This window comes from Callorhinus ursinus, unplaced genomic scaffold, assembly GCF_003265705.2.
Source record: "Callorhinus ursinus isolate GAN/ISIS: 27379988/994484 unplaced genomic scaffold, GSC_fseal_2.0 scaffold47, whole genome shotgun sequence".
In the NCBI taxonomy this organism is placed as follows: Eukaryota; Metazoa; Chordata; class Mammalia; order Carnivora; family Otariidae; genus Callorhinus; species Callorhinus ursinus.
Genome location: NW_027397109.1, coordinates 2,078,784 through 2,090,969, shown reverse-complemented (window position 1 = coordinate 2,090,969; position 12,186 = coordinate 2,078,784). Strand labels below are relative to the sequence as shown.

Here is a 12,186-nt window from a genome sequence, read left to right as displayed (position 1 = left end):
CCCTGCGGGCCGCCCGGGCCGCCGCCGCCGCAGGAGCCGCCGCCGCCGCCGCCGCCGAAGCTGCCGGGTCGGGCCCGGAGCCGCCGCGTCTAGCGCCGCCGCCGCCGCTGAAGCCGCTGCTGCCGCTGCTGCCGCCGCCGGAGCCGCTGCTGCTGCTGCTGCCGCCGCCGCCTCACACACATAGGGAAAGAGTCAACTCGCCGGCGGCGGGGGAGAAATGATAAAAGAGAGAGAGGAGGGCAGATCACCACCTAGAAGCACATCCTTCGTGCGCAGAGGGGGGAGAAAAAGACGGAGAGAAAGAATGAAAGAAGGAAAAAAGGCAGCACGGCACCCGGAGAAAGGAGGCAACTCGGGGAGAGGAGGAGGAGGAGAAGAAAACACACACGCGCGCACGCACACACACACCGCGGAGAGAAAAGAACAGAGAATCAAAGTGATCAAATATGCTAAAAAGGGGGGCGCGGGAGGGAATGCGATTTATAGGCGCCGGGGCTGGCAGAAGTGGCTTCTCCGCGATCAGCTCACTGAGCTCTCTATATAGTGAACTTTGACACGACTGCTGCAACTTAGCGCACGTTGCCATGGTGACGGCGCGCCTTATAAGGCAGCAGCCGGGGTTGGCCTGGCCAGGCGCGCGCGCGCCGCCCCCTCGTCGTCATTGGCCGGAGCGCGGCGGCCCCGCCATGGCGGCCGCGGGCTCAGCCCGGTCCTAGCGCGAGCGGCGTCGCGGCCGCGGCGCGGGGGGCCAAGGGGGGCGGGGAGGGGGCGGCCGCGCCGCCACCACCGCCAGGCGGGGGATGGGCCCGGGCCGGCCCCGGGCACGCGGCCCCCGAGCTCTCCGCACCCCGCACCGGAGGTTTCCGCCCCAGCGGGGAGAGGAGCGCGGCACGCACACACAACGCCTCTTAAAGGCTCCGCGAGAGGCTTTGGATGAAGTCGAGGACTTCGCCTCCCGCAACTTGGCGATGCCACGAAATCCGTCGCTCGCGCACCACCCGGGACTCCAGGCGCATCTTTGTGCCCACAGTGCCAGAGAAAGAGAAAAGTTCCCCGGTTTCTTTGCAGGGGGGTAAGGGGTGGGGGGGGGGGGCAGGAAGGTGCCGCGAACCGAGCTTGGAGGCATTTACCAAACGAAAGATTTGGTCAAATCCGGGTGATGGTAGACCCTTCTCTTTATCAACTCTGATCACTTGCTTGGTTTTGTGGCTTATTTCTTTTTTCCCTTTTCGAGGGAAAAAAAAGTCGTTTAGCGTCTATCTTTTCCTTGTAGGGTTAACATTTCACAGGTATGTGGCCTGACATTTTAATTGCTCAAATAAAGCTTCTCGGATGCTGAGAAGCACAAGTAGACTTCATCTCATTGTCATGACGCAATTAAAATCAATTTTCCTCAACTTTATTCTCTCTCATTAGTTATAGCTAACTCACAAGCCAACGTCCTGCCACACACCCAATCGTGGAGAGAGGTGAATAGACCGTTCTGCCCGCTGATGGACAAGCGGAAGCAGCCTGCCAACCTCCCCTGTGCATACCCTCTGTACACACATGTAAGCGCACATGTATCAGATGCACATTTGTCAATGTACACAGACAAAGACTTCAGTGACTGTGCTTCTAGGTCATGGACCAGTTGAGTACGAACTTCATTGTTCCTCGAGTTCCTTTTAAGCATCCATATAGTCATTAAAACACAACCAGAAATTCTGCTCCAAATTGGGAATAATACCAAGTACAACTCACAAAAACCACACACAAGCCATAGTCTATCTCAAGAGATTCACTGCAATAAGAACAACTTCATAGCCTGTGCCATTCTGCTCAATGTGCTAAAATCATCAACATGGATGTGTCTCTGAATTCCAGGGTGTTTGGTTTTAAACATCAAACATCTAGAATTGCCCCCATAGAATACACTATATTTCAACGCAGTAACCTTTCGGTTTGATTATGAGAAGTTAGTGAATTGTGATTATTCAACATTTATGGAACAAAATTCTGACGCCATCATACACATTTTTGAACCGAGAAAAGCCGTAAACTGGTAAGCCAACCAGGTTTATGAACAATTAAAATATTTGACATAAAACACGCTAAGCTTCAGGAAACATGGACACATATAAAGGGTAAATTAATGACCACAGGAAAGCATCCTTGATAGTTCAAAAAAATCGACGAGATGAAAGATTAAAAAAAACCCATAAACTAAACATATAATTGACCTGTGCTGGTGTGCACTTTGCATTCAGTACCCTTTACACAGGCAGAATCCAAGGTAGGCACTAAGTGAAGTTGTAGACAGACTAGGGGCTAGTTTTTAGGGAAGGAGGAAACCCCCCCCCTTACACTTCATTCCTGAAAGCTTCTTAGCCCTCACCCCTTTTCCGCTGAAATCACGTATTTCACTAAAGCTGCAGGTGCTGGGATTATTTGAAAGTTGTAAAAAAAAAAACAAAACCCACAACCCAACTATAGTGGACACTGAACTATCATAAACCTGGTGTGTAATGAGATTGCCACAGAGAGAAGGCAGGCTGAGAATTTCAGGTTGATTAGAGACACAATATAACTTTCTCTTAAAGAGGACAGAAGGATGGAAAAGAAATCATTTCAGAGAAGGTTTTTTTTTTTTTTCTTGCCTTTCAACCCCTATGATTCAAGGGATTGCCTAATGCTACAAATGTCAGTAGACTAGGGGCAAACTCAACAGAGATGTGGCGGGGCTGTGTTGAAATAGGAAATCTAATGGGCATACCCATCTCAATTTCATAGAAGATGGGAATAATTGATTGTAGGGAAATCTTAATCTCGCCTCTTGAGTGCAGACACTTCCATAGCAAGATCACCTTTTACAGACATGAAGTGGGAAATTTTTGAGGAGGAAGAGCCTCCACAGTACACTTAGAGATTTTTAGTATTTGAAGTGCGCTCTGATGGTCTCAGCTTTAAAATGAAGAATTTCCCAATTTCTTACAGAACTGAAGCCTGCTAAAGCACACGACCACAGGGCTGCCATGAAAGTCAGAGGTGTTTCACTCTGCATTTTAGGATTCATTCAGTTATGGGGATGCTATCAAAAAATCCAAATAAATAAATAAATGACCCTATCAATTATAGTTAATTTTACTGCAGAGAAGAAGAGAAAGGACTGCAGACTGAGAAAAAAAAAAGAGGGGAAATATTTTAAAATGTCTTCTTCAGAGATGCTCATTTCCCTTGAATAAACAGCTTTAAGACTAACAGATAAATATCAATATGTCGTTACTGTTCAAAAAAAAAATCCAGCCCAGTCTTTTATTGTAGATGTAAATTTATTTTAATGAGAGGAATGGCAAGCTTTAATTTAGCTGGAGAAAGTTGGAAAAACATTTGTTTTACTCTGGTGAAAAAAAAAGAAAAAAGAAAAGTAAACCCACCCAGGAATATGATTTTCTTGCAGAAAGTGGCCTGATGGCTGTAATTCTCCACAAATTAAATCACAATATGAATACAGACCCCAGCAAATGCCGAGTTTAACTCTGAACTCAGTAGAAACCAGTTCTGTCCACCAGGATTCATTGAATTCCTCCTTTCCCTCAATCTAGTCCGTGTGTGTTTTTCTCTTCCACCACACTGGAGCTCCATGAATAGGGAAAGGGGCTTCCATTGTGTCCCTCTGAACTTCCAAGTCAATGCAATTTTTAACCACTGGCTTGTGGTACTTTGAAAATCACCAGGGGCTGTCAGAGTTGGGTCCTCTGAAAAATTTACAGTGCTAAATCAGAGCATATGCTGGGAGGGAAAAAATTGCTTAAGATTGGAGCAAGTACAGTATCTGTCTGCCCCCTAGTGTAAGAGTCCTCACTGCCTAAAATTCAACTTTAAAAGAAAAGGAGCTCTTAAAGGGAAACGACTTTGAGCTCACGTAGGCATAGGAGAATGAAACTTCTGTACATTTTAATCTGAATAATTCTTCAGGATTTAAAATTAATTGGCTCTAGCTTGGTTGGACCGGACTCGGATCTCGCCACCTCTGCGTTTCCCGAGTCACTGGCGGAGAGGTGATGGTTTTTTTTTTTTTTTTTTTTCCCTGAACTGGGTTTATGTGCGTCCCCCTCACCCCCTCCTCTCTTTTTCTTTCTCTGTCTCTGTCGTCTCTCTCGCTGGCTTTTTAAAAATGAGGAACCGTTCCTTGAACGTTCTGGACAGAGCACAGAATTGCTTCTTAAGTCAGCCCGACGCGGTTGCAATAGACAGCAAAAAGGTAAACGTTTGCCTGAAATCCGCACGCCAGCTCCACCACCCCGCCCGATGGTGAGTACCCTTCTCGTCGCGATTCTCCTCCTAGCTTTAACCGAGCGCTCGCCTCCCCGAGCCGCGGCCGAGGGCGCCGGGCAGAGCTTTCCTCCCTCCCTGCCTGGCTGGCTGTCAGTTGCACAAGGTTGCAAAATGAAGCGCAGAGGCAAATCGAACAGTAAATTCTGATACTTAGTGCGAGCCTCGCAGCTCCTTTGCTAGAAAACCGAGTCGTCTGTTGCTTGGGGGGAAAAAAAAAGCACGCTTATAGGACTGGCTTTTAGTTTTGCTCTATCGAAGGAAATGAGTTTGAGGAGACAGGACGAGGAGATGGGGAGGCACCGCAGTCTTTACGCTTCGGTTTAATCATATTTTGGCAGCTTTGCAATTGTATTTTCCCCCTCTTCCCCCCTCCACCACCTCTCCTATCACACACATGTAATAAAATATGGCAATGCATTGAATTGACTGCCCCCCTCCCCAAACCTCTGAAACCACAGTCCTAGGCATTTCATACACGTTAGCAAACCGATATTTTGAAAAGCCCCAAGTCATCCCCAGCCCCACACAGCACAAGGAAAAAAGTGAGAAAGGAGAGAGAGAGAGAAAAAATACTGTAAGTAAACATACCAAAACCATATTTGCCTTGTTCAAGGTCCCAAACCGCTTGCATCTTCCTTCTAAACTGGAATAACTCTCCTTTAGTTTGGCGGGTGAAATAAACGCTTTGTTGGCCCCCTGAAAAGATGTGTCTTTGATAATTAAAGAGAATCTCCTCCTCGGTGTTTATCTAAGCGATTGTGCAAACTGATAAAAAGTAGGCACTAGCCTTCAGGGAAAAAGAGGAAAGGTGAAGGGAGAGATCTTCCACCTCAAGGAAGTGCTTCCCCATGTATTAGGCGTTCTCAGCCTTGGAAAACCCTGCACACTAACTTTAGAGAGACGAGGTTTCAGGGAGCTTTGTACATAGCTGCTGAGGAATGCAAGCCTCGCCTTTAAGAAAAAAAACCCCAAACCGTAGGTAGGAGATGTCTGGAGTGATCCTTGTCTCTCATCTCATTCCTTAGAAGGAAGAGTGCGTTGTTACACCTTGTTTGGGGCTGGAAAGACGAGACTTTAAAAACACCCGTCCAATTGAAAAAAATCTCCCAACTTAATGAGTTTAGTCGGAGGCTGGAGCAAACGGCTCAGCCTCAGCAGAAAACCGCCAACAACTATAGGCGATATTGCAAAGCAAGACGACCCGAGGCACAGCCAAATTCCACTGTTTGGGGTCGAGAGGGATGGAGGCTAATCCTAAAGCAAGTTGGAAAAAAACAGAGGTGGGAGAGGAGGGGGGAAAAAGCAGCAGCCTAGCAGACTGGCAGACAGGCTCCCCTCACCCTGGATCAAAGATAGAACTTGAAACAGGAGGGCAACATTTTTTCTAGGAATCCGTTGGAATCCTCATTTTTCTACTTTTAACTTGTGTCCCCCCAAGTGATTTTTCCCTCTCCCCTGCAGATGCCCCCCCTTTTCCAGTTCCCATTCTAGAACTTTCCTGAGGAAGAAACCTATTTCTTTTGGGGGGAGGGGTTCCCAATTTCAAGTCTTCAAATAATGAATGCTTAATTAACCCCCTCCCTTCACCCACCCTCCCAAATGAAAAAAGGAAGCAGGAATACAGTAACTAGACAAAATTGAGAATAAACTATGTTGCCTCTTGCAGTTTTAACACAGTTTTAACTAATGGATTTTTTTGTTTTGTTTTAAGAGAAGAATAATGGGGAAACACGGATCTTTTATTTTAGGAAACTGTTATGGTAAGATGTATGTCAGACTTGACAAATGGAACGAACGCTCTTCGGCTGCTTCTTGTCCTTGTCTTAAACAGGAATTAAGTTAAACACAGTGCTGAATGTTAATTACATGTTTACTGGCTAATGAAAATTACAAATGGTTTTGCCACCTCAAACAATGATGAAAACTCTGAAGACACTGTAATTATATACTTTGAGGGAAATAACTCAGAATATTGATCATAAGAAGTGTAAATCTTTTTTTAACTATTCATTAATACCATAAATATGGGCTACAGAAGTTTTTCCTTGTGGTTTGTCTCATCAGTTATATTGAGTGGATGGATGGTGAAGCTTCTCTGGGGAGGTGGTGAACTCATTCTCTTATAGAAGGAGGCCACTTGTGTAACTGGGGTGGGGTGCCCCCTCCCTTCCGCCCCCGCCCCCTTTAACCCCGGCAGGAGGTCGAGGGATAGTTCAACAGGGGGGCTGGGCTCAGGGCAGGTGAAGGTGATCACTGCCCAGCCTCTCCCCTCCCCTGCCCTCCTCTCTCCTCTTCTCCCCCCTCCCTTCCCTGCCAGGTCTGATCGATGACAGCCTTCCCCAGCCTGGGCGCCTGTCGGATAACCTGGCATTCGGGTTCCTTATGGAGGACAACTCACCGCAACCCAGCGATGCTGCCCTGACAACTTAAGTTCCTTCCTTCAGAGGTGGCTAGGGCAGTTCATTGCAAGAAAAGAAAAGAAAAGAAGAAGAAGAAGAAGAAGAAGAAGAAGAAGAAGAAGAAGAAGAAGCAGAAGAAGAAGCAGCAGAAGCAGAAGCAGCAGCAGCAGCAGCAGAAAAAAAAAAAAAAAGTTGAGGTGGAGGGGGTTATTGGGTAAGGTGGCTCAGGCGGCGGAACCAGAACCGGTTTCCCTGGGTTGGGAGTAGAGAAGTGTTGTTGTTGTTGTTGTTTTGGTCTTGTTTTAACTTTGGCCTGAGTTGTAACTCTGCACTCTGCAGCGTGGCAGTCACTCCGATCTTGGAGGTCAAAGGTGAGGGCTGTACTAACCCTAAAAGGCTTGTCTGGCCTGGCCAGAAGGCTGAACGCGCAGAGAGGTGGGGGTGTTGTCAGCCATACTGCCTGAGGCTTCAGAGGGGGTGTCTGTGAAACCCACACGCGTGGGCACAGAAAACCGAGAGCCGGTTTTAAGTGCAATATTGAGGATTTTTTAAAAAGTGCCCTAGGCTTGTGGGACTGGAGTCCTCTCTTTCCCTGAGAATTCCCAAGGCGCTGGTCTTTGTCTTAGAAGGAATGGAGTTTCTGAATGGTGTGAAAGGGACAGAGAGGGTCGCTTCAAATCGATTTTACTTGTCCTTTCTGTCTTTTCGGATCAACGCCCTTCAATGGGCACAGAGGTGCTCTTTCAACCAAAAACTTGTGCTACATTTTCTGCCTGTATTGGTGCTAAATACAATAAGCACTGGGCAGATTTTTTTTCTTTGCTCTCCAAAGCAAGAAAGCACCCTAATTAAATTGTTTTATATGGACAGTCAAGACGGACCAATTAAGTATGCATTAGTATAAAGATATAGTCTGCAGATAAGGCAGTTTACAAAATCGGGAGTAGGACAAAGGAGAGGGCGCTAGCTTTGGGGAGGGGTGCGCGGACCCAGCAAGGTCGCTCACCTTCCTCCCTGGGCCCGAGGGAACTGCAGAGTCCAGGGCCCCAGGTGAGAAGAGAGCAGGCCCGCTAACAGGTGGGCAACAGTGTTGAAGTCTTTCAGGCCTCAGCCGCCGCCCCCGCTCCCCCCCCCCCCCCCGGGCGGAAGAGCGGTGGAAACCCAGAGGCTTAGTAGCCCTTACATCTCCCCACTCGGACAACGTAGTCGTCCGAGGTGGCGGGTCCCGAAGGAGAGGCGAGTCCGGGTCGGGCCCACTGCCTGGGGTCCAGGTCCAGGGCGCGGCCTTGCCGTGAGTGTGCGCTCCCAGGGGAGGCTAGGAGGGCCTGGGGTGACGTGGACTTTGCCCCTGCGGGGCCCGCAACCCTCTGGCACCCAAGGTCAGGGCAGGAGGCCCCGTTCCAACACATCCACGCCCAACGCTTTTTCGCTTCTAAGGAAACGGGAGCTTCTCTGCGAGGAAAGTAAAGTTCCCACCCGACGCCCTCCGGCCCAAGGGGCGTCGAGGACCAGCCTCAGAAATAGGGGAATGACCGAGGGTCAGAGAAAAGGTAGCGAGAGTGGCTCCTTGTTCGGCGAATGGAGATGTGGGCCTCTCCACCCTCTCTCCGCCCTCTGAGGTGTGGGCGGGCAGAGTGCACCTCGCCCCGAAGGCGAAGACCCCCAGAGCAGGGGCCTGGGCCTCCCCGCGTCGCGGCGCAGGTCTGTGATAGATGGTCCCCGGGCTGCGGGGGCGCGAGCGCAGCGCGCTGCCGCAGGAAGGGCGCGCGGGGCGCACAGGGCGCCCTTGGCCGGGGGCGGAGGGGGGTGGGAAGGAGAAGAGGCGAGAATTAGAGCCTGGGGAGGTGGCTGAATGTCAAAAGTAAAAAGGTTGAAAAGCCAATTTTCCCGGCGCGCTTTCGCCCCCTTTTGCTGGTTGCCGACGCCGTAAATCAGCGGCCGGCGGCGGGGGCGGGAGGAGCCCTCTCGGCAGGCTCGGCGCGGCCCCGCCCGGACCGTGCGCACCTCCCGGTGGTCCCCGAATCGATCTGAAGCCTAGCTGAGGATGTCACCGCACTAAATATTTACTGATCACACACAAGTAGCCGGGGCTCGAACGATTTTCTTCTGTGAGGAGAGCGCAGAGAGAAGGGTAAATCATTTTATTAGTGTGGATAAAGCCCAGAGCACACTCCGGGCTGGAGTGTTTTAAGATGTGTCTTCAACGGGATGAAAAGAGTTAGGGAAATCGATACGGAGTGATTAGAAGCCCCCGGGGTGACGAAGGGGGCCCAGGCTTTCAGGGATTTGGCGAGGCTGAGAAGGGGGAGCAGCCCTCGAGGGGGGCGGCCGGACCACCGCCAGGGAGCTCCCGGGCGCAGGCCTCCGCGTCTCCCTACTCGACGGGAGACGCAAGGGCGCGGCAATCCGCAGGGAGTCTGCCGCGGCCCGGCTTGGCTTCTCCCGGCCGCCGCCGGGGAAGGGTGGCGCGGGCCGCCACGGAGCCAAGGGCTTGGGAGCCACGGGCTCCACGCTTACGAGGAACAGTGGTCAGGTGGCCACCGGAGTGGAACGCAGGCCCGGCGCGGGGACGGTGGCAGGTCCCCCCACAGTGCGGTCACTCCAGGCAGCCTCCTGGAGTAAAGGTGTGACCCAAACGGGTTGCATTTTTCCGCCCCGGCCGCGACCCGCAGCATTTCCGAACTTTCTCCTTGATTTATCTCTGTCCCTTTTCTCCTTTGATGTTCCCAAAGAGGACGCAGCGGCCCAGCCCCGCTGGCTGCCTCTCCCTCCCACCCACCCAGTGTCTAGGGCGGCCGCCGGGTGGCGGAACCCATTGCGGACCGCAGGGCTAGTGGATGGCAGGTTCGGGGCTCCTGTGCAGGTGGGAGGAAGACTGAGGCCGACGAGGAAGGCAGGGGCAGGGTGACATACCCCAGCGGAGCCCCCAGCGCGTCTCCGTGCTCTCCAGGGCGGGAAATTAGCTTTGGGGGGAATCAAGCCACGCTCCAGCGATGGAAATCGGTCTGTGGCCCCCAAGGCTAGGTGCAAGAGCCTCAAGTGGCAGAGGGGCTAAGTCTTCCAGGGCTCGCTGAAGTTAGCAAGACTTTGGCGGGGGGGTGGTTGCTGGGAGGGAGAGGAGACCTTCTCCCCAAACTCAAGCAGCAAAGTCCTGGCGTGAAAATGGCTTTTCACTTCTAGAAGCGGGAGGCTCGCTGGCTCCTGTGAACAAACCTCGAGGTTCGACACATCTGCAAATAATCAAGAGGACACTAATTTTGGGGGGAAAAGGAGGGGCGGAAGGTGAGGAAAGGGGAGAATCTCTTTCGTTTCTTCTTCCTTTTCCAGCACCTGACCTCTTCTTAAAAATCTGCTCTTTCTGAGGAAGCTGATAGATTATTTGTTTGTTTGTTTGTTTATCCCTCCTCCTCCCCCCACCCGCCAGATTGCTCGATTTTCTTGGCAGCTTGAGGAATTCAGTTCAGGTTGCCCTGCTTGGTCCCTCAATGCAACAGAAAATATAACTTCAGATCCAATTAACCGTTTTTTCAGAAGGGATTATTATTATGATTATTATTATGAATCTTAATGGATGGGAACGATGTGTTCAGGTGGGAGGTGATTGGTGCCTCAAATCCCTTCCTTGATAATCCTCTAATTCCTGGGATGGCAGCTCTAGAGTATCGCTGACCTGAGGCTGTCAGGAACCGGGTCTCCATTAGCCCTTCTTGGTCTTGGCCAGAGCGAAGGTTAACTACACTAATATACCAGAGGGGCTGTAGCAAAGAAGGAAGCAAGAAAGGGGAAGGAAAGGAAGAAGAGAGGAAGGTAGGAAGGCAGGGAGGAAGGACAGGAGGGAGGGGAGGGCGGGGAAGGAAAATTCACTCTAGTTGCAGGGATTTAGAGCTCCCCGCCCTTCACTGGTCTCCCCCACCCCCATCCTTCCTAGGAAAGCAGGTTTCCATTCAGGGAGACAACAGTGTCATCCATCAAGGAAGCTCACTCCATGGAGGTGGACTTTAGGGAATAGGAAAACATAATGTAGTGAAATATTTTCTTCCATTTAACTGACCACCCAGCTCACTTAAAACAATATTTCTAACATGTCTACAACAGGAGATTATAGTGGGAGGGGGTTTCAAAACCCCCAAATCTACTACATATTTTACCTTTTTCATTTAAGTAAAAGCTAATTTAGAATCTTGCCAGTAGCCAAATTATAGCCATAAAATCTGGATGAGATTAGGAAAATATTCATTCTGCTGGCTTTAAACCTGGTGGCATTTTAATGGGTAATTATATAATAGTTATGTGCATGAAGGTGTATGCGCATGGGTGTGTATATATTCTTATGGTGTTAGAAGTTCTATGATGGATTAAAGGTTCATATACTCAAGCACTAGATAGAGGCTGTCACTCATGTGTACATGCAGGGGTCTGGCTTCAGAAAGCAGTGCAAAAAAGAGTCTTGAATGAGCTCCTTGGAATCACTATTGTTGAAATACAAGCTGAAGCAAGTTAGTAATGGTAAAGCTATTGTGCAGTGCAGAATCATAAAAAGACACTTCAAAGTAAAAATGTCAATTTTCAGTTTGGCAGCTTTGGCAGGGCATTTAAACCAAAGGTGAGCATCTTTTGCCTAATATATATTTAAAAATTCAACAACATGATCTTCTATTTTACTTTTCAATGAACTGAAGAATTAAAAGAGAGTAGGTTCTAGATACAGACAGGCTTGTTGCCCATGTAACCAAGTCTCATGTGGGCTATACACATGCTTTTAATTTTACAGTGCAAGGCAATTCCTGATGAGAAAGTTCTAAAGACATCTAAAGCCATGTGGACATCAGCTCTTATTTAGAAGTGGACAGAGTGAGGAAAGATCATCTAATTCTGTATTTTTCCCCTTTTTTGCAAGAGCCTGGTAATGAAATCTTTAAAATGACAGTTCATTTTTGGTATGTCAAAAAAAAAAGCATTAATCAAATGGTATCAAGTGCCAGTCACTTGAATGCGAAAGTGTTAGTAAGGCAGATATCCAGATAAATTAATATTGTTGATTAGCTGCATCAGTGTACTTAAATAAAATACAAACAGAACAACAAAGGGGGGTTATCTGATTTAAGTTCCTTTAGCCACAAACTCAAGGTGCATTTTGGAAGGAGGGAAATAATTTAAGGATTAATTTTCATTCTACTGGTTTTTAGAAGGCTGAAAAAAAAGTTTCAACATAAAGCATATAATTAAAGAAGTAGATGAACAAAGACAGACACACTGCCATAATAGAAAAACACTATGTGTGAGTTTAGAAAACATAATTAATTAATTAATTTACCAACTGTATTTTTCCTCTTCAAAGGCTGATTTCTTGAAATGTTGAAGGTACACATTAAAAATAAAGGACTTCTGTTCAAAATTAAGAGGAGGATGTTTATAACATGATATTCAGCTCCTTGAGCATAGGAAGTTTCATCTTGAGAGTTTACAAAGT

The 12,186-nt window shown here is 48.8% G+C and overlaps 1 protein-coding gene across 1 annotated transcript in view; it reads right to left on the bottom strand.

The window, feature by feature from the left end:
* Positions 1 to 5,529, bottom strand: part of NR2F2 (nuclear receptor subfamily 2 group F member 2) — a 15,059-nt gene extending 9,530 nt beyond the window's left edge. The window contains exon 1 of the mRNA XM_025893303.2: positions 4,906 to 5,529. Within this exon, the coding sequence (XP_025749088.1) occupies positions 4,906 to 4,948 (43 nt within the window). The 5' untranslated portion in view covers positions 4,949 to 5,529. The remainder of the gene's footprint in view (positions 1 to 4,905) is intronic.
* Between the last annotated feature and the right edge of the window lie 6,657 nt (positions 5,530 to 12,186).